This window comes from Astyanax mexicanus, chromosome 3 (assembly GCF_023375975.1).
Source record: "Astyanax mexicanus isolate ESR-SI-001 chromosome 3, AstMex3_surface, whole genome shotgun sequence".
NCBI lineage: Eukaryota > Metazoa > Chordata > Actinopteri > Characiformes > Acestrorhamphidae > Astyanax > Astyanax mexicanus.
The window spans coordinates 46,943,570-46,968,925 of NC_064410.1; the positions used below are offsets into that span (position 1 = coordinate 46,943,570).

General features: G+C 39.4%; 1 protein-coding gene across 6 annotated transcripts in view; it reads left to right on the plus strand.

The window, feature by feature from the left end:
* Window positions 1–2,750: 2,750 nt before the first annotated feature.
* Window positions 2,751–25,356, plus strand: part of macf1a (microtubule actin crosslinking factor 1a) — a 230,937-nt gene continuing 208,331 nt past the window's right edge. For 5 of the 6 annotated variants that reach the window (XM_049475390.1, XM_049475399.1, XM_049475400.1 and 2 more), the window contains exons 1-2: window positions 2,751–2,905; window positions 10,554–10,792. In XM_049475390.1, the coding sequence (XP_049331347.1) occupies window positions 10,567–10,792 (226 nt within the window). In that variant the 5' untranslated portion in view covers window positions 2,751–2,905; window positions 10,554–10,566. Of the gene's footprint in view, window positions 2,906–10,553; window positions 10,793–18,364; window positions 19,253–25,356 lie in introns of those variants that run through there. The other variant, XM_049475392.1, reaches the window with a different exon arrangement.

A 25,356-nucleotide genomic window follows, 5' to 3' on the forward strand; every position in this document is an offset into this window, starting at 1 on the left:
AAATCTCCATTCAAAATGCTGTGTAGTCCAAGACTATGCTTAATTGCAACAAGACACTTCCGTCCACATACATGCTTCTAAATAAACTGAATACTATTGTGCTGAAAATACCAGGAGATCAGCAGTTCTAGCAATAACCAAACCAGCCTATATGGCACCTAGGAGCATGCCACAATCACAATCACTGAGATCCCATTTTCCCCCAGATTTTTTGAGGTAAACTTAAAAACTGACCTAAAACTGCTGACCTGTTGCTGGATGATTTATGCACTGCTGGTATATGATCAAATTATTGGATAATTTAATAAGTGGTTGAATAAGTAAATGGACAGGTGTTCCTAATAGTATTTGCTATTTATGCTCAGATATATGTCTTATTTTATATTATTATTATTATTAAGAGAGATGAATCTCAGCAAATAACCTTGATTTCCCATTCTGATGCTAAATATGCTAGTGATCCAGAATCAACAAATCCTGTTCTATAATTTGCCCAGTGTAAACATGGTTTTTTATATTGTAAATTAAGCGTGGGTGCATGATGGTTGTGAAGGTATTGAATGGAAGTATGAATGAACACTTCAGCCTGTTTGCCTTAGAATATCATTTAGCAATGTGAACAGAACTGTTTATAGAATATCAGATGCCCAAATTTAATGTTCGTTTTGACGTCAATGAAGATTATTTTTTTCCTGATTTTCTTTTTTAAAGAGAGAAAAGGGACATTCTTTTCCCCAATTGTCTCCCCAATTTAATCAAGTTTAATTCCACTCAGCAGCTAGGCCTCCCTCTGGCACACAATACTGCTTACACTGGGAAGGAGATGAAGTGCCTAGTGTTGGCTAGCATGAGGCTGAGTGATGCGGGGGAGAGAGGGAGACCATTACACTATTGATGTGCAGTCATTCCTTATTTAGTGTCATGCTGATAACAGGAACTCCAGGTAAAAAAAATCTCTTTATGAAAAATGAATGGAATTTCTAAAATTTGCTGCTGTGGTAAATAAAATCATTACAAACCTGATGTTTTATCTTAAATACATTGTACTCTTTAATGCCCCTGGATGGCTTCAGTTGAGGTCATTAAAAGACTTTTGTACACTGGACTGCCATTAATGGCAACTTCAAAAAATGCACTTATATTATACTTTACACTGACAAGCCAAAGTTGAAAGTTGACCAGTTGACAGTTGAAGACCAGACTAAATAAAGCTCTACATTGTACTAGATCCTTCTTACAAGTACAGTTTTCTCTAATAAACATACAGTATCCCTTCTCTCTAATATGGCAATCACTTACATACTGTATATCATCATAGAGTTCACACATACAGGTCCAGTCAAATGTTTGGACACAGCCTTTCTCATTTAATCCTTTTATTTTTTATTTATATTATAATTTTTGACATTGGAGAATAATATTAAACAAAGAAATATATTAAAGAATGCATGTACAATTATGAAGTCAACCAAAAACAAATGTTAAAAAAAAATCTTTAGTTCAATTGTTTTCAAGTCTTATTAATAATCTATTTAACTTAATGTAGTAAATAAAACAAACATTAATGAGAATGTGTGCCTGTTTAAAGTATCCTTTGGTTCCAAGTTTTTAATGTTTAGTTTTGTCAATAAATGTAAATCTGTCAAGATTTCTTGCTTCTTCTAGAAAATATTACTCTGCATCCCCATATACAGCATAGTATGTGTGTGTCATGAAATGTCATTTTAGAGAGTGTAGCTGGTGCTAGTTTTAAGATTATTTGTAGCAAAGGTAATGTCAGAGTTATCTGAGGGTTTAAAAAATATTAAGATAATGATGTATGAGATGTTGGCCAGAACATGATTTACCCTATAGTTGAGAGTAAACCATAAGTAAATCATGACCTAAAACTGGGAGGCTTGGTTCACAGGGTTCACAAGCCCTGTGAGAGAGTGTGTGCTGGCTCAAACAGAGGGATGATGAGAGTAGGCTGTGTGAATAAACCAAATAAGCCTTTTACATGGAGGTGAAGGTCTTGTGATTCCTGTATTCTGTCATTAGCTAGCTGTCTGGGCTGTGCTTTCTGTAGTGAGACCACTTAAAAATTATGAGTTTCTTTCATTTTACCAAATTTAAAAACCTCTGGAATATAATCAAGAGGAAGATGCACGATCACAAGCCATCAAACCAAGCTGAACTGCTTGGATTTTTGCACCAGGAGTGGCATAAAATTATCTAAAAGCGGTGTGTAAGACTGGTGGAGGAGAACATGCCAAGATGCATGAAAAAACAGGGTTATTCCTACAAATATTTATTTCTGAACTCTTAAAACTTTATGAATACGAACTTGTTTTCTTTGCATTATTAAGGGGTCTGAAAGCTCTGCATCTTTTTTGCTATTTCAGCCATTTCTCATTTTCTGCAAATAAATGCTCTAAATAACAATATTTTTATTTGGAATTAGGGAGGAATGTTGTCTGTAGTTTATAGAATAAAACAACAATGTTCATTTTGCTCAAATATATAAATGAATGAATAGCAAAATCAGAGAAACTGGTTCAGAAACTGAAGTGGTCTCTTAATTTTTTTTCCAGAGCTGTATATGTGAGTGTGTGAATGGAGAAAAGCAGAGGGAGGAGGAGGAGGAGCAGGACTGCGAGGAAACGAACGTGAGGAAGAAGAGGAGGGGGCTTCAGAGTCAGTGTGTGTGTGAGAGAGTGAGAGTGTGTGTGAGAGAGAGTGACACACACACACACACAGGGAGGAAAAAAAGAGGGAGAGAGAGGAGGGCTATGAAAGGAGGGGAGTAGCCAGCCGTTAAGCTAGCAGGCCCGCGGTACCCTGCTCTTCCCTCTGCCGGCTCGGGAGCGCCTTCAGGCCGTAGCTGACCACCGCCGGACCCGCTGACAGCCTCCTCCGCTACCCGGTAAGAAGCTCCAGACGCGGGTCAGCCTATAGCTGCTACCGCTGCGTTTTCTGCATGTGTCGTGCGGGTTTTATCGCTTAACGCACGCGTTGCGAGTGCCATGGTAGCAGTAATGAAATTGAACTGTGCGACCACCACTCCGGTGATGAGCTGGGGGGATTATAAAGCTGGGTTAGCGGGGTTAGTAGCTGCACTCGCTCGGATCACATCCAGCAGCAGCCGCGCTTCTTTATCTCTGGGAGCTCCGGGCAGCATCTTGGCCGTCATAAGGAATAGGTTAGAGTATGGCTGTTTGGACAAAGGCTCTCTCTCTGTTTTTTCTCTCTCTGTCTTTCAGTGCAGCTCACTCTCTCACACACTCTCCTCTCCCTCTCTTTTTCTCTCTCACACACTCACACACGTTTTACAGCACACGGCCACGTTTTTCTGGACCCTCGTCCTCACCTCTATTTAGAGACTTTAGGCTATAAGGTCAAATCGAGATCTGCTAATATCAGTTATCTATTGATTTTTCCACACACACTCCGTTTTATTCGGTTCTGGTTTGCCTGGGTTGACGAGCACAGGGGAACCGCTCTCCATATGCAGCTCAATATGGAGCTCCAGATCTGATAGCCTGGGTCATTCACGCCCTGTAATATTTTATTTTAGTGCAGCTTTAGTAGTAGTGAGAGAATGAGGTAATGCAAGGAGCTCAGCTGATGAGTTTCAGGTGGTTGGGAGAGGAGGAACCCCATGCTTCCATGCTCTGTGTGTATATATGTATATATATGAAGGTGGATGTGTACCACACCTTGCATAACACTTGCATATCTGACTTTGTCATATCAGTCTGAATATAGCCTCTAACAGCTGGAATCTAACAGCTGCCTGAAAAATGGTTCTTGTTCATCACCTATACCCACATTTCATCTGTATCATACCCCACTTTACAGCATCATTATTGCCTGCTGTATCTGTATTTAGCCTAACTAACAGATGGAGTTGTGTTGTCTGAAAAATTGTAAAAAAAAAAGAAAAAAAAATGGTGAAAGTCTTTTCATCCATTCGTTATATAATTTTTTGACTGTCTTGTCCATCACATATAGCCACCTTTTATCTGTATCATGCCCCACTTTACATCAATAATTTTGAGATCATTGCATGCTGTAACTGTGTAGCCTATCTAACAGCTGAAGGTGTGTTCTTGCCTGAAAAATGATAAGAAATTAACCTTGTCCATTACCAATACCCACCTTTCATTTGTATCATGCCCCAATGTATTTTCATTTACATTTTCAGAGGCTCCAATGACTTGTATTGGGGAGTCATTGCCACTCCAGAACTTAAATGCTGCCTGCTACTGCACTATGTAACACTGCTGGAGCAAATGATGAGTTTCAGGTAGTTGGAAGAGGAACCCCATGCTTCCATTCACTCTGTGTGTGCATATATGAAGATGTATGTGTACCACACCTTGCATATGTGACTTTTTGTCATTCCAATCTGAATGAGGCTGTATATAGCTTATCTAACAGCTGTAATAAATGTGGAGGTTGTTCTTGCCAGAAAAATGGTTAAATAATGGTAAAAGTCTGCTCATTCATTTGCTATATCATTATTTGGATTACTTGTCCATCACCTACACCTATACACATACAAGAAATTAACCTGACAAGTCAGTTGTTCCTTACCAATACCCAGCTTTCATCTGTATCACATCCCAATTTCCAGCAATTTTTTAAAAGGCTCCAATGACTTGTAATGGGAAGTCATTGCCACTCCAGAACTGGAATGGTGGCTGCTAATGCACTATGTAACTCTGCTGGAGCAAATGATGAGTTTTAGGTGGTTGGGAAAGGAACCCCATGTACCCATGCTCTCCTTATTTCTCTGCGTCTATATGAAGGTCTGTGTGTACACCTTGCATATCTGGAGCCAGTGACAGGCTGACTTGTGTGTTCTTGCTTAAAAAATGTCTTGTCCATCACCAACACCAACAACCTTTCATTTGTATCATGCCCAAATTTACAGCAACATTGACTTTTTATAGGGAGTCATTGCTACTCCAGAACGGGAACACAGGCTGCTACTGCACTAACTCTGGTGGAGCAAATTATTCAGGTGGTTTCAGGTGGTTGAGAAAAGAACCCCGATCTCCCACGGTGTCTGTGTATAGGCATACCACACCTTGCATACCAACAATTTATCTAAATGAATCTTGCATACAATGCAGGTTTTATTTGTGAATAGTCTTGTTTAATTGCAAACAAAAAGTAAAAAATAAAATCTCTTTACAAAAAATATGTTCTGTTCAAGTGTTTTTGATCAGAAACAACACGACCACCCCCTGAAAATGCGTTATTTTGTTTACTTATTTTTTTGTTGCCAGAAGAGAACAAGTATATTTACAATTACTTTAAGCAAAACAAACAAACAAACAAGTAGCAAACTAAGGTTATTAGGTGGATTGTATGTTTATTCAGTAAGAAATATCAGTAGCATGTACTGATTTGTTTTCTTCTTGTGGGGATGGGCGTAAACCAATAAAAACAGCCTGCACTCTGTTTTTACTAATACAAAGCTACTTTATTCAGATAGTCTCGGCTCACTGAGTTTTCCACTTCTAAATACAAGTTTGTTTTGTGGTGGTGTTCATGTGAACTCATCTCGTAAATACAATATTTTTAACAGCATTAGGGTAAGAACATGTCTGAGTTCATTTAGGGCTCATTATCATCATATTGTGGTTTGCAGTATTTATTACTCATTTATTTACTTTTTTATTTTTGAGTACATTCAACAACAGATTATTGAATTCTCTTGTTAATAATATTGCCTTTTTTGTGTTTTACTGGTTTCTATATAAAGCACTGGGTTTCATGAGAAGGTGGTCATTTTGCTCCCCTCCCTTAGATTTACATATAAATTGCTCTATGTTGGCTATTGCCTAAGGATGTTGGCCTCCCCCACTCGCCATAGTGTTTTTAAATGTGACAGTACTGGTGCTTTTGTGTATGTCACATCTTATTAACACACAGAAACTAAATATTGAGATTGGGGTATCATAGAGAAAATGCCTTAAAATGCCTCTAGTATACTGTAGTAATATACATCAGTTTAATATGTAAGTATGAATTTCAGCACAGTCAAACCAGCTTGTAAAAAAGAATTTGAGGGTATATCTACCCTCAATTATACTGAGATTAAATGCTATTCTTTTAACGAGTGCTAATCCTTAAATGGCAGCACTGCTTTGATTGATGGAAGTCTATTACTCAGTGCATTGATGGGGTCCCCTCCCTACTTGTTTCCAGTGTGTGCTAGCATTGAAGGAATGTGTTGTTTCAGAGTGCTTGTGTTAGCTGAGCGCGGCCTCCCTCCACATGGCCCTTCCGAGAGATCAACGCCCCTTAGTGTGTTTACTTGCAGGCTGTGTGAGTGTCATTTTGAGACTGTGAATGTCATTAACTTCACTTCTGAATTCTCTAATATTCTCTTCCACTGTGCTGCTGGTGTACTATGGGTACTATGTGGTGTGTTGTTTTGCGCTGTGCTTTGGCAGTGCCTGTGGGAAGCCCAGTGCTTTGTGGAAATGCTGAGCCAATTGCATTGAGACTTTAAATCAACAAAACAGTTCTCTGTCAGCACACTGAGGGTCTGCAACTGGTGTGAGCTGTGTCAGGGTATGTGGCGAGACTCAAATAATTAAATCATGATTTTTAAGATTCACATTTCCAAAAAAAGCTGTTTTCTTTTCTTTCTCATTTGTTCCACAGCAGCGTAATGAGATGGTATGGCTTTGAACTGATGCTATTTATAAGCGCTGGCTCCCACAGAAGTAAAACACAGGCAGCAAACAGCAGGGCGGCACACTGATCCAGAAACAGCCTCAGAGCTATCCATGAACTGTCTTACTCTCCAGAACAACCAAATAAACCAAAACCCCCCCCCAAAAAAACAGGAATCACATAATCAGACATACACAGGAAGTACTTCCTCATGCTATTGTGCTACAGAACATATACAGCCTACTGCTAATTCATCCAGTAATATAAACTCTCTTCAGTGCAGGCTACGACCCAAATCCATTTCACCCCTTGCCCCTTAGGCTTTACACCCTACTCCTCTGTTATACACATTCATGCCTAGTGGTAGGATGTCCTGATTCATGTTGGGATAGAGGGATGGTGTTATCATGTTAATAGCAATATTCTTGAAGCAGTTTTTTGTATTTTGAGTTTATATACATGCTCTAAATTTGGTGCACTTCAGTTTGTGGTAATTTTTTGTTACATTAATTTACTTTTGTTTTTACTATTTTATACAAAATTAGATATTTAAACAACTTCTTGTTTCTAATGAATGTGTAATACCTTTCTATTTATATTGATGTAAACATTTATTTTGTTGCAGTTGTATATTCTTGAAATTAATAAAAACATCAATACTTCATCAAATTGTCAAGAATATCCTTATTGCAAAAGTACAGTGAAATATCATTTTCTAGAGAAGTGCTAAAGCTACATGGCCTCTAAACATACATTTTTCAGATGCATGCTCCAAACGAAGGGTTATGAAAAATAAGTGGCAAGATGGCTGTACAAGGGGCCAAAGAACCTCAAAAATGTAGTATTTCATTTGTTTAAAAATGACAGAAACCATTGCATTTACTTAGTTTAATGTATATTCGATGTAACATGGCCCTTTTCTTTTTAACAAGAATAAAAAGGTAGTTTGCCTCAGTAGTTCAGTTTCCCTTTCCACATTAAATGGGGCAGCATTTACTGTCACCTGCAGCTGCTTTATCCTTTAAGGTGGAACGGGCAGTTTGAACAAGAAGCTAACAAATAGCTTAGGGGTATAATAAATCACCCCACACACACACCTCTTTCCTTGGGTGGGTAAATGGCAGACTGTCCCCTCATCGGTCCTATTGTGATGTTCCTCACCATCAGAGCTGGGTTGCTGCGCTTTCTTCCAATGTTGCTGGCTTCACAGTGAAGCTGCATCAGTGGCATTTCGAAAAAAGTGCTAGTCTTCACTCAACACTCATAGTGTTGGGACTAGTAATAGAGTTAGTCCTAAAAAATGGATGGGGTAATTGGTCTTCCAAACTGTGAAAAAAATCAGAAATAAGTCACTAGTAGCCTAGTAATGAAGCAGGGTTATTTTTTAATGTATTAATTTTAACAATGTAACAGGTTATTCAAGGATTGTTCCATTTCTTAAGGTGACACGCCAAAAACAGAGGTAAAGATGTGAAATGGGATTGGGCCTATAGTCTTGAAGGAGAAACAGTTTTGGACAGAATATTTTTATAAAAAGAGAAAGGTCTCAAAGAGCTACAGGTCACTAGATCTGACTTGTCACATGTTATTAAACAATTGGGCAGATGTCTTTACAGACTTGGACAGAGATGAACATCTCCATCTACTTTTCACTGAGGTCAGTGGTATTGATCTTTCAGCTCCTGTGGACACTGAAGATGGACGGGTCTCTAGCTCGTCTCCCACGGGCCCTATTTCTTCCAGCTGATCACAGAGAAAGGCGGCTCACGTCCCTGAAGTATCTGGACAGCCAGAATAGCCATTATTGATCTGGATTTGAGCTTAAATTAATAGTATTGTGACGAGGCTCTTTGACCCCTTTCCTTTTTCTCTCCATCATCATTCCATTTGTCATTGGCAATTGCTTGATCCCACCTGCAAATTGCTTATTTTATTTTTGTACATTGCATTAAAAACTGTGCATTACCAATACATGTAACACCAAACAAGATAATGCAAGTTTTATCAGTGCCAAACAGACTAATTTACTTTTTTTATATATCGTTTTAGCACCTTTTCTGCAATCAGTTTGTATCCTACTGTACTGTCAGGAGAACATCCTGGGTTTTCCAATTGGACCATAATTGTGGGGGCATGGCCAACAGAGAACAGAGATTTCCTATTCCTACCCACCCAGGGAGAGCATGGTCAGTTGTCCTCTCTCAGGCTCTGGCTGCTGATAGAGCTATGCAGCATTAGATTGAATTCAAACCTGCGATCCTTTGACAATAGCTTAAGCATATTGGTCTGATGAGCCATTCTGAGCCTCTTTACATTAGTTTTTATAGAGATGAATTGCATGGGGTTTATTTTAATGTATTTTTATTTGAGTGATAGTGTGGGTGTTGTGATGGATCTGTTCAAGGATGGAGAAAACAATTCCTCTTAAGAATTAAAGGATGTTAATAACAACATTTGATTGGAGGATGTTGGCTTTTCTTGTGTCACTTAATGTAAAAAGCAACATAATTTTGCTAACTTATATTTATTACTATTTACTCTTAAGTTAATAAACTGGTAAATGTTTAGTTTTAACATTTGGAATGGAATTTGAATTACTACCTATATGGACAATGCAATATACCTGCATTCCTTGAAAATATAAAATAAGGCTGAACAGCAATTATTGGCTATTTTCTGCTCCAGACATTAAATATTGAATAGACTCAAATAGCACTTGTTTCATGTACTGATATACTGTATAATAAATGAAATCCAGGCCAAATTCCATGGCAGGCAGCATAATATAATTTGCGCCAATGTGTGCAGCATTCCAAATAATTCAATAAAGGTTCTCTCTCAATTGGCTTACGATGAAAGAGAATGACCACATTTTCCTTAGGCCGTAGTTGTTGGGGAGCGCACATGCATTGTAACGTGTCACATTCTGCGCTTCTTGTAACCTTTCTAAGGCAAATATATATTTTTTATTATTAAATAATTAATTTATTTTTAATTTTGTTTCACACAGCCACCAATTTGGAGGGCCAACTATTCCCCCCGCTCTTTAGTCCTACCCCTATCTCTAGTAATATCCTGAACACTAGAAAGATGAAGACTAGCACATGGCTGCTCTAAAACATGTGAAGCCAGCCACCTCTTTTCAAACTGCCGCAGATGGAGCATCACTGGAGGAAAGAGCAGAAACCCAGCTTCAATACATCAGCTAACAGATGCCTGTGCTGACTGATATCACCCACCCAAAGATACCATTGCCAAAGGTGCTCTATCAGACTTTGGCTGCTGATGGCAAGCAGCACGATATGGGATTCAAACTGACAATCCTTTGATCATAGTGAAAGTGTTAGTTTGTTGGACCACTCAGAGCACCCATAATTCTTTCAGTTTTTGTGTGCAGCAGCCAGTGCATGAAAGATACTCTGATGATGGCTTTCGATGAAAGTGAATGACCACATTTTTCTCACATAGTTGTGCATTATCCTGTTCTATACATATGATATACGTATGTATGCAGTGGTCACATTCTGCAATTTTTCTAACCACCCATTTTAATTCGTAAATATTTACTCATTATGAATTAATGTTTGTTTATGGCAGAATTATTGTGACTAAAGTGGCATGTGACTGCATGTTGCTCCTTGGCTTAGCAGACAGTCTTGTAGTGTTACCCACAGGCTCTATTAGAGTGAGAGTTTTGTAATCAGGGATCACTTGCATGAGTTACTACTATCCATGTATAATTTAAGCCTGCAGGATTACTCCATAGTTGATGAATTATACAGATCTGAAGTGCCTTATTTTTATCCTGACCTTATTTCCCACTCCCTCCCTCTCGCCTGTTCTCCACTAACCCTGTCCTCTCTTTTGGTCTCTTTCAGGTCCCCCGGTGACATGTCTTCCTCTGATGAGGAGACCCTGAGCGAGCGCTCGTGTGTGAGCGAGCGCTCCTTCCGTTCTGAGCGGTCAGGGGGCTCCCTGTCCCCATGCTCTCACGCTACCAACACTGGACCTAAAGGGGACACCCTGCCCTGGAACCTGTCCAGACATGAGCGACGCAAGCGGAAGAGCCAGGACTCGGTGCTGGACCCTGCAGAGAGAGCCGTGGTGCGAGTGGCAGGTAGGAGCTGGCTGGGGATCTGCCGGTTTGGGACACATGGGAAATATTCACAGCAGTGCTGGGTTTAGAGGTTAATTCATGTGTGGCTTGAGGAGACATCATAGGACTGGAATTAGAGAAGTTACACAAGGAGAAGACCTCAGCACTTATCCAGTTATTCAGATCATGTGTTTAGGGGGAAAACACATTGAAGGACAAAGGCCTTTGATTCGGCATGTCCTACAACAAGGCCTGGAGCAAGCTACATTTATCATGTAGAATTATGATTTGATATTGGAGAATAGTACCACACTTGTTTATCCATTAGCTGAAATATAATATAATGACATAAATTGGGATCTAAGGACTTTAAATTTATATTTCTGTAAAATGGGTCCATCTCTGTTACATGATTGAGCTCATTTGATTGGGGAAGAGCTTCTGAAGATGAGTGAAGATTCTAAAATGAGGCTTAAGAGGGAAGGGAGGGGAGCTAAGATGCTTTCTGCTTCATATCTGCATAAAAGCTTCACCAGAAACTGGACTCAAAGGAAGAATGAGTCTTATCCAGTCCTGTAAAAGCTCTAGCCTGAAACAGGCATGTTGTTGGCTGTGTTTTTCTTCCTGTGGGGTAGCAGATGGTTTGAGTCAATAACTGCATAAACATGGACTCTGTGGTTCCATTCCCTTCCAGTACTTAGAAATTAACACAATTGTTTGCCATGTTGTCAAATTTGCAACCAGAGTATGTACAGTAAAGACCAGAGCTGAAGCTGGACTGGCTAACTTATTGTATTTGGAAGACTTTTTTTGTCCTCCCAGACCAGTTGTCTCAGACCACCTTTTTGGGTTTACAGCACACTCTAAACGGCTACAAGCAAAGTGGATTTTCCACTGAATTCCCAGTTTGTCCAGTAAATATAAAGGACCAACAGTAAAAGTGCAGTTTAGGTATTTTATCTTAGAACAATTTACATGTAATTCAAATTACTGGAGTAACTCAAGCTCGATATGGGGATTAGTATTCAATATATCATGATATATTGTGATATTGTAAGGAAGGTAATGTATTGTGATTTGTTTAAATTTTGATTGTGAAACAATTGTGGAAACTGCCAGAATATTAAGAAACACAATAGTATATATAAACTTTGAATATAAAAGGAGGACTTTTTATGATAATCATAAATCATAAGTCATAATTTTAGAATCAAACAACAGAGTACACCCCTAGTATCCAATGGACTGTGCTGTAAAACCACTGCTTAAAGTCCAACTTTTCAAAATAAAGGTGCCAAAAAGCTCTGGAACAATTAAATAACTGGCAGGTATTTGCCATGCGCATTAACAGCTTTAAAAGGAAATGCTGTTTATGGACAATTTTACTTTATGAGACCTTTATGAGATCTTTGTATTGTTTATAATATCTTATTAATACCTATTTTTTTATATCGTATTTATTTTCAACACTTTTCATATTTCAATTTTTTTTACTATTACCTTTCCTATCCCATTTTCTTTTTCTTTTGATCTATATTCAGTTTTACATTCTCTCTGTCTCTTTGTCTACCTTATGTTGTGAAGTAATATGATTTATATTGCAGAAAATATGATCTCGCTTTAATGACTTACTGTTCATAAGTCATATCTGCGCTGTGCAATAGTCTAAAACGAGACAAAGGAGTGGATTGTCATGTCCATCCAGTGAAGACATGTGAGAAGGCAGAGGAGAGAGGAAGAGTAAGTTATTGCACTCTGGAGTCCGGTGATGTAGTTTGAGTGGAGTGTGAGAAAAGGGGCCAGGAATTAGTCACAGTTTTCAAGCAAAAACAGATTTCCCTGGATTCACGGCTTGTTCGACTGCTGTTCAGGGTGTATTCTGCAGTTGCTGCTGTGTGCGTTCATTGTGTAGAGCTGAGCAGATTTGCTCACACTGAGCTGCATCAGTATTGGGACTCTTGTTGGACTCTTTTTGGGTTTTGTCATTTCTTCATGAGAAAAATATCCCAGCTGTGAGGAATAAAGCCAGCGAGGCCTGAAGTGCTTCAGTGCTTTAGTGCTTCAGTGCCAAGACTAGGGGTGGGTGATATGGCAATAAAGTAATATAACCATATTTCAGGGTAGTTTTGTAAATAATGATATTCTTAGCAACAAAACAAAACAAAAAATAATAAACAAAAAAATACAATACTGCAACAAACTAAAGGTCACATAATAGTTTCAATGACTAAAAGTATACATGCTTCACACCTTTAGTGGAAAAAAGAAATGTGTACACCTTTGTGTGTTTTGTAAACAACAGTAACTGATGAAGAATCTGATGTATAAAATAACAATACTGCAAACAAATAAAAAAAAATGTATTGAGATTCAAAGAAAATTGCTAAATTAATACAAAATAGACTGCTTTTAAGACAGATTACTATTTTACGCTATTATCACGTTATGGATTTTTTCATCCCTATATTACTGTGTATACAGTATATTGGGGATTATACAATATAGCCCATTCCTAATTGGGACTTTGTTTTTTCATTAGGAAAATATCTTCATTAAGAAAGGTGAAACACTCGCACTCAGATCTGATGAAGGCCTTAAAGCATGGACCGAGCATGGGTCATGTTTTTAATTAAAGCACATTTTCTCTTCTTTTTGTTCATGAGGAAAATATCCCAGCTGTGAGGAGTAAAGCCAGCAAGTGCTTCAGTGCTGACTCTCAGGCATATTGAGTTTATTCATGTTGATTTCACTACTATGAGAGAAGCGGTACCGCTGCCAGGACCGTGATTAATCCGAGATGTTGATAGAGTGGGGAATTGATGAGCAGGCAGAACAGGCTGCACATGTTCTCAGGCTCATTAGCATCCCAGACAAGACCATCAGCAGGCTAGCTAGCAAGGTATCCAAGGGCTCGCCTACATCCGGGGCACAATGAGAGTCGACTCAAAGGGTGACTCGAGCTCACTCCATTCCTGTGTTGCCATGGGGACCTGCACACTTTCCTAGTCCCCTAGTTTCCATGGCTATGAAGGCGAGGGAAAGACACTAGACAGTGGGAAGTAAAAAGGGCAGAAAGGCCCAAAAACAAACAGTGAAATACAGAGAGGGAGAGCATTTGAATTTTAATTTGAGTTGGGAACAGAAATAAGGGGGTTGCAAAGAGAAGTGGATTTAAGTGAAACAAAAGAGGAGAAAATAATTATGAGGACGTCTGAAACATAAGAATTGCTGCCTACTCAGAAAGGATTCAGAGACAGGAAGGCACCCAGTCATATCTGAATCGAAGTTTAGTTATTTAACCTTCTGTTTTATTGGGATAAAATGCTAATAGCTAATAGCAGTGATTAGGGTACGTTTTGCTGCTTCATATGATATGGGTATCATGTCTTTAGTTTCCTTATAAAGCACAATGTGGCCTGCCCCAGCTGACTTACAATGAATTAGCCATGTGCTAAATATTTCTCTGAGCTGCTGCTCATTACTGATAACAGATTGATAGATCTTCACTAGTTAGAGGAAGTTCTGCTGGTTGGTGTGATATGTGTATTATGTGCTTAGTTATGAAGTTTAGAACACAGGTCTTGGTTCTTGGTTTGGTTCTGCCCCTGATAGCAAAGAACATTGAATAGAAGTTTATTTTGTGGTTACATTACATATTTTAATATTGATGATATAAAAATAACTTTTAAACAACCGTTATTTAACATTCAGTAATAGGCATTGGTTAGTGTTGAAATTGTGACAATAAATCAATGTTTATTTAAATGGTTGGGACTCTTCTCTTCTACTTGTCCTTTAAGGCAAAAGTTGTTCTCCTCAAGTAATAATAATAATAATAATAATAATAATAATAATTTGTATTATATATATATATATATATATATATATATATATATATATATATCATCACTATATTGGCTTATAAGAGAGATGTGGGCATCAAAGCATCAAGTCAGCATTTCTGGCTTTTCAGATGCAGCGTCCATAAATGACAGAAGGGGGGAGGGGGGCCTCCGCTAAAGGCCAAGGTTCAGCATGGGGGATGCTGAAGAAGAGCAGTGATGACATGCTATACATGAGCTAGAGAGACAGTCACTTCTATTGGGAACAGTCTCAGATAATGAGGGCTTTACGCATAATTTGGTTAAATGTAGAGGGAGGCCATGTTCGTGTTTTGGTAGTTTGGAAGAGCATGATGATGGCTATTATAACAATGATTCACAGCTTTGATAGAGCTGCCACTCAGGCAGGGTCACCGCATTGCTGTGTGCAGTGCTGAACTCTACAGCACGCAAGAGCAATATGGCTGCGGTTTTCCTGTGTGCTGAATTGCAATTAACCACACTGGAAATTAAACAGATCACATTATCCACTTACACACTTACACAAAGCACTGGAGCAGACATGTGGCTTTACTCTGACCATTTGTATTCTTTATGATTAGAGATTTATCTGAAACACTACCCTCTGAGCAGCTTGTCTGGATTTATACGCTGTTATTTCTAACCATTATAGAAGTATTCTTAAAACTGTGGCATTTATAAGTTTTATTACCCTGTCATTAGGGTTGGCATCATGTCTGAGGAATGAAGACACGGTTAGTATTAAGGCATCTTGATGGGCTGTAGAAGCAGTAGAATGGAGGGGTGCTGCATCTGAGTCACTGCTCCTTGTTGTGTTTAATTATCATCAGCTCTAGCCTCTCTCACCCTGCTGTGTGTAATGTGTCTGGCTGATGAGTGTGTGGAGACAGCGGACCAGAAGCAATGTTCGCAGTCAGACTGTACTGTCCTTAACCGACGTTGCAGAAAGTTGTAACTGCAGGCCTGGTGGTGGTTATGTATGTATGAGTCACTTCAATAAGTATTCAGATGGTGAAGTAATAAAAGTCTGAATGTTATAGCAGGTCAGTCAGACCAGATGCACGTAGATCAAGGGGCACACTTCCTTCCTAATGATTAAAAGAACTACCTGTGCCTATTAATAAATAAGCAACCCAGAAATTCATATCTGTAACTGCATCTGTAAGGGATTAATAAACATTATGGCTGCTTTTCAACTAAAGGATCAAATGGTTACCAAGGCCGCGCTGTACTATTCTTTACTGGTGCAGACTGGTTAGACTGGTTTCCTTTTCCATTAATTGCATTGCTTAGTTACTATCAGACAGTGCATGGAATTCTGTCTGATAGACAGAAAAGGCTTTGAACATACAGTACATTTTATGCAAAAAAGATATAGGGACACCCTACACCTTACACTTAAAGGAGTTGTATGACTTTTAAATCTAAATCCATAGGCATTAATATGGAATCTGTCCCCCATGCAGCTCTGTCAGCAGAGCATTGGTGAATTTTAGGTCCAAAGCATTCGTGCGAGGACGTGAATGCAGACGTTGCAGGCTGTGCAGACGGCATGAATGTGTCACAAAGCATTTCATAATGCAGGTCAAGCTTGGGCAGCATCCTGAGCGATGCTGAAAGGGTCGATAGAGGGAAAGCCAAGTTTTATTTTACCCCCAGAGTACATTTTAAATCTGTTGTCATGATGGTAACTATCCTGTTTACAGATGCCATGGCTTGTCAAATTACAAATTGAACATTTAACAGCCACAATAATATAAATATGCTCATTGAGTTTGTACTGCAGGACTGCACATTCGCAGAGCGATTGCCTGATGTTGATATTTGTGTTTGCGTAGTTTGCCATAGCTATCAATGACCCTGGTCTTACACTTTAAAACTAAGTACATTTCAATCATACCACTTACAGCTGACCAGCTTACTTGTTGCAGCAGTTCTATCCTATTACAGTAACACGAGTTCAGTGAGCTCTTTAGAATCAACCCAAAAGAAGACTGCATGACTAGGTATTTGTGTTTTATAAACGTGTGACCATATATCACAAATATCAAAACACAGGTTTACATCGGTCTGCAATTTACAGTTTAATATGTGCCCAAAAGAAACCCAGTTGAGAGTAAAAGTTAGCATTTGGTTGCACTGTATCATATGAATTAATTGCACCAAGCTTGAGGCTCTCTGGCATTTGCCCAACACTTCTTCTTTTGCCACCAGTTTTTTTTTTTTTTGCCAAGGCTTTGATGTTAGCTGTTTTACATTGTGGTTAGCATTAAGGGATTTCTGACATTTAGCAAGTGAAATCAATCAGTTATTGACTTTAAATCAGAGGAATGTCTCAACTGGTCCACAGTTTCCTCCCTGCTGAACTATTGAGTGACTTGGCAGTGTGCTTTGAATCATTGACTTATTGCATTATTAAGCACAGTCCCATGGGGAATGGAGGTAAGTATATACAGTATACAGTATGTTTCTGCACATGTCTGCAGTCATTTAGAGACTGCAGTATTTAAATACATCATCATTAAAATGGCTGATCCAGCATTACCTGTACATGAATGCATGTTCACTCTGCTGTGCTTTTAAACTGGTAACCGAGTTCTTCTCTCTTGAAGAATGAGGAGAGATTTCTGTCTTGCGCTTTTGTAATCCTGGTCAGCAAATTTCTCTTTAAGACTGTCCCTGCACTCTGGGTCATCAGGAACAGTGAGAATAGAAAGTTTGTGCTGAACTTAGATGTTCTTTTTAGCTGTCAGTAAAGAAAACCGGTATGTAATATTGTAAAAAATGTATCCTGCTTTTGTTGACGTAATTGTCTCTACTGTCTAGGAAAGGATTTTTACTATTTGCAAAATAATATTTGCATTGCAGGATTTATTGTAATATTTCTGATGTTTTGACTCTTGTAAAGAACATTAATTAGCCTATATCTATTTTGACTGAATCCTCCACCTTTCTTTACATCCATTAGACCCTGCTTAGTTGTAAAATGCTTTAATCAGTTTTGCAATTCCATGTGAATTCCAGACTGGAGCCACAGATCAGCTGTCCAGCTACCAGTTTATGTCACCTGATGTTGCTGATCGGATCAGGAATGACCACAGTGATCTAACTATTAGGTGTCAGGTCTTCATGTTTGTGTTAAACGTTGCTGATCGAATCATGAGTGGCCACAGCAACTTAGCTGTTAGGTGGAGGAGGTAACTAGTGTTGTGTAGTTAGACAGTGGGAGTTGGACAGTAAAGTATAGGTGAAAGGAATGAACCCTATGTGTAACCCCAGATGTTGGGTGCAGGAGGAATTATCATTTGTTCATCTGTTTTGTCTGTTTTTTCTGTGCTGCTTCTAGGTTTATAGTAGCAGTAAAGCTTTAAATGCTTTGCGAAAAAGCCATTGTAAAAAGTGCTATAGAAATACATTTGATTGATTAAAGAATTGTGGTGCATTAAAGCACTCCTCAACCCTACAGTATCTATCCACAGGCCTGTACAAAAAGAACACGAATCACCCATCTGTGGCCATTAGATGGCGTGCAGTGTGTGGATCTTTCTGAATAAAAGCTGTGCTGTAAGACACAGGCCACGTTGAAGAGGACGGTGCGGCGTCCCTTTGCACCGCTTGGTTTTGACCGGTAGGGAGCGACACAGCCCGGTAATCCGTGCCCGGTACCGTCAGCCATGTCATTCAGGCACCATCCAGGCCGGCCATGCAGTTCTGTGGGCTGGCTGTGCCTGGCGTGGCTCTAAGGAAGGGAAGGGAGGGATGGAGGGATGACAGGCACTGCGGGAAGAATAGAAGAGAAACCCGAGCCCTATTCGCACAGGGACGGAGGGAGGAGTGAAGGATAGAGGGCTGGATAAAGAGGACAGAGTCACAGCAGCCATTAGCTAGCTATACACTGAAGCAGCACTAAGAAGATCCGAAGATCCAGCCGCCAGGGGCGAGGCGGGAGCACACCGACAGCGGGGACAGAGGAGCCCGGCTCCGGATACAATTACACTGGGGTGTCGCCTCTGATTTCGGAAGGAACCACAGGGAGGAGGGCCGGCCTCCAACGACCGCCCTCCACTCTTTAACACACACACACACACACACACACACACACACACACACACACCAAACACTGGGAATCTAGCTTGCTATCTATCTAGCTGTCTGTCTATCTGTCTATTCGCCGGCTCGAAGAAAGGTTTGGACTATAACCCACTGCAAGCGAGGTGCTGTGTTGAGCTTAAAAAGCATATAAAGGAGGATGGATTTAAAAAGGTTAACAGCCATCTAACCTAAATACTTTATATTACCTCATATTATTATTTTAGTTGGCGTTAAGTAACGTTACAATATTAAGCAACGTGTTTTATTAGCTAAACTCACCGTATGAATGAGCTTGGGTGAAGGAAACCAGACGTTGCCGTAGCCCTCGCTTCATTCCCCGGTCGTGGATGAAACTTCCCCCGCAGCGGAGATAACTAACGTAGATCCCAGCCGGAGCCGGATCCCGCGCTGCGCTGGATTACTGCGGCCACCATGGCTGGCTTCATGCCGGGCTTACTGCCCACAAACCACTCGCAGGAGAAGGAATTCGCTAAAGCCTACGAGGATGTGCTGGAGAGATACAAAGGTAGGATAAAGTGAATAAAACGGGTTCGGGGCAAATGTGAGTGTGGGAGAGAACGCAGACCGTTTGTTTGTTTGTTTATATACTTATCGTTAAGCTAGCATGCGAACTGCGTTTATCCTTATTGTTGGTGTAATACGCTGGCTTAAGTACGTTGTATGCGCAGTTGTATTGTGAGTTTTGTTTGTTTAAACTCTTATTTAACTAGCAGTTAAATTAACTGGAGGGTTTATTGGGATATAGGCTAGATATTTAACGTTAACAAAGGCTAATATTTACTGTTTACTAGCTAGCTCAGGTTAGTAGTAGTTAAAGCTAGCTCAGGTTGAAGTTGCTAAGTAACCAGTTGCTAGGTTAGTATCCTTTTTAGCCACCTAACTAGCTAGCTAGTAATTTAACCAGCTAACTAGCTAGCTAGTTTAATTTAACTGCACATTAGGTTACCTACCTCAAGTCCACTTGTTTCTTAAGTGTCCTTATTTACACTGGAATCCTTAGCCGGCTAACTAACTAACATTCTCACAATTTACATTTACATTTATGGCATTTAGCTGACACTTACTAACTTACAAGGTTATTCCTATTAAAAGGTGGAGCAATGTAGTGTTAGGAGTCCTGCCCAAGGAGTTGAACCCCAGTCTCCCACATGATACTGTGGCTCACTAGCAGGTAGATGTGTCATCCATCCACTGCGCCACACCAGCCACTCATCAGTATGATAAGAGACAGGCAGGTTTATCAGAGAAGCAGTCTTGCCTGGTTTTACTAGGCTTGGGTTGTGTAGAAGTCACACTATATAGTTAATATGGCTGCTGTCCACTTTGTGTCCACTTGTGTCCTAGCTACCTAGGTTAGCTAACCAGAAACCTTTACCAGTGCTTACTTGCTTACTTAGTGCTTGCATTCTAATTCTAACTTCACCTAAATCTAGCCAAATCATTAGCACTAGCTGAGCAACTGAGTGATAGTGTGACATTTATGAGAATTGGAACACATCCCATCTCATCCTATCTTTGGCCTAGCTGTAATATCTGGGCTCTTATGAAATGAATACCTTTACAGGAAAGAAAGGCCGGTGATACAGTAGAATAGAGAGAGGGAGGGTAGTCGATTGTGGCAGCCAATGGCTGTAATGCAAGCATGATGAAAAGGGGCCCTTTTAATTATTGATTACTGTAATGAAATGCAATTCTGTAGGGGGTTAAACAGGGTATAGTGGTATTTTGGGAGGAGCTGTGAGGTAGTCGACTTAAAAATCATATGAATCGGCTTGTTCTCCTATTATAAAAGCACAGTGGGATTTACAACAACTAAAGGAAAACATATGCTGTAAAAAGGTTTAAGGAGTTTCTCTTTCTCATATCTTAAATGTAAGAAATTCTAACCTGATTTCTTGTTACTAGGGATGCACTAATGATCTGCTGATGCTGATATTTTTATAACTGTATTTGAGCCCTGTATAGCTCAAATGGCTTAGGTTTAAGTTCTCTCTGGAAAACTGCCCCTTTGTGTACTAACCTGCCAAATTGTGCATTCTTAAGATAAGTATATAGTTTGTACCTTCTAATATTAGTGTATAGTGAACCAATTGGGATACAGCCTATGACTTGGCTAGTTTCTCACACTTTAGCCAGTTGTTAGCCTGTCCAAGTGAACATGTGGCCTATACTTTACCTCTCCCTCTGCTCACTAATTGTGTCTCCAAACAGAATGGATTTAGTGGTGAGTAAAGGCAATAGTTTTTGTGAACAACAGAAGGCTTCTCCCATTCCTGAAGTGCTGCATCAACCTCCAGTAACTACAGCAGTGAATTGTTGAGCATTTACTTGCGCTCTTACTGAAAGTACATTTACAATTGGTTGCCAAGAGCATTTTAATGTTGATGGATGTATGACTGGCCTTCAGTGCATTTGTAAATCCATTATTAAACGTAATCGCTATAAAGCTTTTGTACAGGCATTTGTACAGTTACAAAGTAATCTGTTCAGCATTATATACCATTTCTTCTCCGGCTTTAGTCACGTGCATATTTTTATACTAGTGCAACTCTTGACTGTTGCTTTCTAAACCTCGCACTCAATCCTCTCCTGTGGCCTACCTGAGTTAGGTAACTGCCCTTTCTTATGACTAACAACTTGGCACTGAAGCTCCCAACCAGTCTAAGCTGAGCGGGAATGATAGCTAACAGTGATGTGGTTCACCTGTCCAGCAGCTTCTGTATACACTCCCTTAATCTGTTTATAGTGAGTGCTAGCGTCATTACCCCTCCCTTAAGTCTGTGTATGTGTGGACACATTTGAATGTCTTTTGTGAGGGTTTTAACTGTGTCTTACTTCTGGAGGGTATGTGAAGAATAGTATGAGAAACGTAAACTTGTGCTGAAGGCACTACTTAGTTGAAATAAGAGAAGCCATGTGATACAGGGCTTAATAATTCAAGGGCCTCTGCTCTGTGCGTGTGGGTGAGAGAATGGAAGATATGGAGAGAGGTCTGTTTATTGGGGATCCACAATGGTTTCAGAATCATATCATCAGATATTTGTGTAAAAATAGATAGATTCAACAGATATTGCAGAGGTAGCACCGATCACCTGTACTGAAAAGAGCATTTTATTCATTTTATTGAATGTAAATGCATTGTGAATTCAGGTGGATTTATTATAAGATTGTTTTATGCCCCAAATGTCTGACTCATCTCAAATTGCCTCTTTTTGTATGCCTACTGTGTTGGAGGAACTAAAGAGCTGTGCTGTATTAATGCATAATAGGTGTCAACCGAAGGTTTGGCAATATGGCAGAAATATTATATCTCCATATGTAAACACGTTTACAACTTATCATAATAGCTTTTGGATATAGAGCTTTCACAAAATTACTGGCCACAAGGCAGGAATACCATAGGGTCACACACAACCACTCACCCAAATTGCCTTTAGGGGACATACTGGCACAACACTGATGACGATAAACTAAGCATATGTCAACAGTTGAAAAGATGCATGAAATATGATATATTTGTTCACATTCATGTTGCATGCCCATAAATCATATACACATTCAATCTAGTGACTCCAATGTGATTTAAACAGATCTGATTACACACACACACACAAACTGCACAATGATTTGACTAATTTCCTGAAACAGAGTTTATCATCCTCTATTATTGTCTACAATCGAATATACAAGCCATTGTGTAATGAAAAAGTTTCTAAAGCATATGTAGTTTATAATGGTAGCGATACAGCATGGCCATATTGCCTACCTCAACCAATATGATTTATGAGCATGATATGTTTTCTTTTCAGTCTTGAAGATTGATGGCTGTAAAAGGCTTGGATATAGAATATCTGGATTCCCATAGTTTCCACATAAACTTAGCCAGTTTATGTAAATAATTATGTCACAATTAGATTTGTCTCACTTTCAGATTGCGCTTACTAGCCGTCTGGTTACACATTTACACACATACTTACACTAACACACACTGTACACGTAAAATACAGATCTCTTCTCACATAAGGAAAAAAAACAAGGCAACCTGAAGTTGACTGTCTGTTTGTCTAATCTATATGGACAACAGGAGTTGAATTGAGACACTTACACATTACGCCTACATAGAGCTGGGCGATATGGAAAAAAATCTTATCACGATATAGTTTTCCATATCAGTCGATATCGATATGTATCACGATATAAATCAAATCACTTTCTGTCACACTTAAAGGTTTGTTTTTACTCATTAGTGAGAGAATAAGGGAGTTATGGACAAAGGTTTTATCACAATAATTTTTTCTGTATCTCGATAATTATCCCAATATAAATTTTGTAACAATGCAGACCAAATGCATCAAATGTCTATAAAATATTTATTACAGAACATAATATACATGCACACAGTATGCAAAAATCACGAGAAAAAAAATCACTAGTTCAATGTAAATTAGCATTTTGATTTCCCTGCCCAGATAATGAAAAATGACTTATAACATTAACATAACAAAATATAGTAATATGTTATCTGTGTCCTGAAAATATTATTTGGGCATTACAATTTCAAGCATTTAAGAAGTAGAAAATATAACAGTGTTACAAAATAAATAAACAAGATATAAAAACCACTTCCACTACAAAATTCTGAATTATTAACATACTGCACCTATCCCATTAGAATGTCCTTAGAATGCTTGTAAACAGCAAACAGAAAACTGAAAAACTTGTTGCAAAAAAAAAACAACATTTTAATAGATGTGATACTGATGCAGGTCAGTGAAAATCAGTGAAAGACCTATGTATTGTAGATCCTCTTACTCTACACTCAATTGCTGTGCTACAGGTTTTTTGCCAAAAACACTAATCTGTCCACTGCCTCTGGCTTTGTAGATGCTCTTTTGCATGTTACAATGTTTGCTCCTGTGCTAAACACACGTTCTGATGGTGAACTTGTAGCAGGTATGCAGAGGTAACGCTTAGCTAAGAGGCTCATTTTTGGAAATGTTGTTGAGTGAATCTTCCACCATGCCAAAGGACTGGTCTCACTATCAGCATCAGGAGCTAACAGGTAGTTAACAGGTAGTATTCAATTCAGCTTCAGCAGCTTCTTGTTCTGTAAGGCCAGCTGTTGTGACTGCATGAGGCTTCTTGAAAAAACTCCCCAGTGTCATCTTCTGCTTTTTAGCTGGTGTAGCATCTCCTCCTTCATCTTCTGTGGATTTCAAAGTGCTATCAGCTTCTGGGTTGTTCAGTCCTTCATGTAACATTTCAGCCATGGCTCTAGCTTTTATCCCATTAACCTTGTCTTCTTTAACGTAACGGGTCTTGAACCGAGGATCAAGTAGGGATGCTATGTCCAGAAGGTCATCGGTCGCAGCTTCATCATATTTTTCATTCAAATAGCTGATTACCGTAGTCTTGATGCTCTTTGTGAGGTCTGAGTCGTCTGCATCTGGCTTCAGGATGTCCTCATTGAGGAGGTGCAACACAGGCTTCACATAGGATACACTAACATATGTTTCTCCAGAGAGTGCATCTGTGAAGCTCACTAGCGGGCTCAAAGCCTTGTGGACAGACTCTAGGATGTCCACATCTTGCCAGGTGTGTACAAGGTGCCTTGTTTTCTTATCAGTAGAGAGGACTTTTACAATAGCCTTCTCTTGCTCAATAAGTCTTCCTACCATTTTCTGACGGGATCCCCACCTGGTAGGGGATTCTGTGACAAGTTTGTGCTTGGGCAAATTGAGTTCCTCTTGAGCAGCTGCTAGAGCTTTCTGTTTTTTCCATGAGAAAGAGAAGGCACTGACCACCTTCTTACACACACCTATGGCTCTTTGTATTCTGCTGTCTCTCCCACCTCTCTCTACAGGACAAATACACAATATATTTGTTTTATTAATGATGACTATATGTATTTGGTGATTATTGGACTCAATTACCCCCCCCCCCCCCCCCACACACACCTCTTTGGCATGTAAAATAAGTACAAGGAGACAAATATATAAAATCTATGAATATTTACCTAATAAAACTAATAAATAATAGACCCTTTATATTATTTTTCTGTTGCTTATATTAAATTGCAATAGCATTAGGATTTTTAATAAAATGGTATTCAATAAATTGATTATTCCCCTCCCTGAATGCAGGCTAATGCAGCAAATTACAATAGTATATCACAACAATACTCATTAAAATACAATAAAATGATTAAACGTGTATAATAATATAACAGAACGTACCAATTGCTAGGTGCAGCCGGTGTCCAAAGCACTGCAGGCGAGTCCATTTTTTAAGTGAGACTGCCTTAACAATGTTCGCTCCGTTGTCAGTAGTGATGCAGACCTGTCGTTCCTCTCTTAGACCCCACGATGCGAGTGCGTCCTCGAGCGCGTGGGAGATTATTTCTGCTGTGTGGTCCTCAGGGACAAACGCCGTTTGCAAACATCTGTTTTGCAAATTCCACTCCTCGTCGATGTAATGCACAGTGAGGCTAAGGTACGGTTCAGATGTTCGACTTGACCACATATCAGCGGTAGTAGCAAAGTGTCTCACAAGTTTTAACTCGGCTTCCAATTTTGCTCGACATTCCTCATAAAGCAGCGGCAGCGCAGT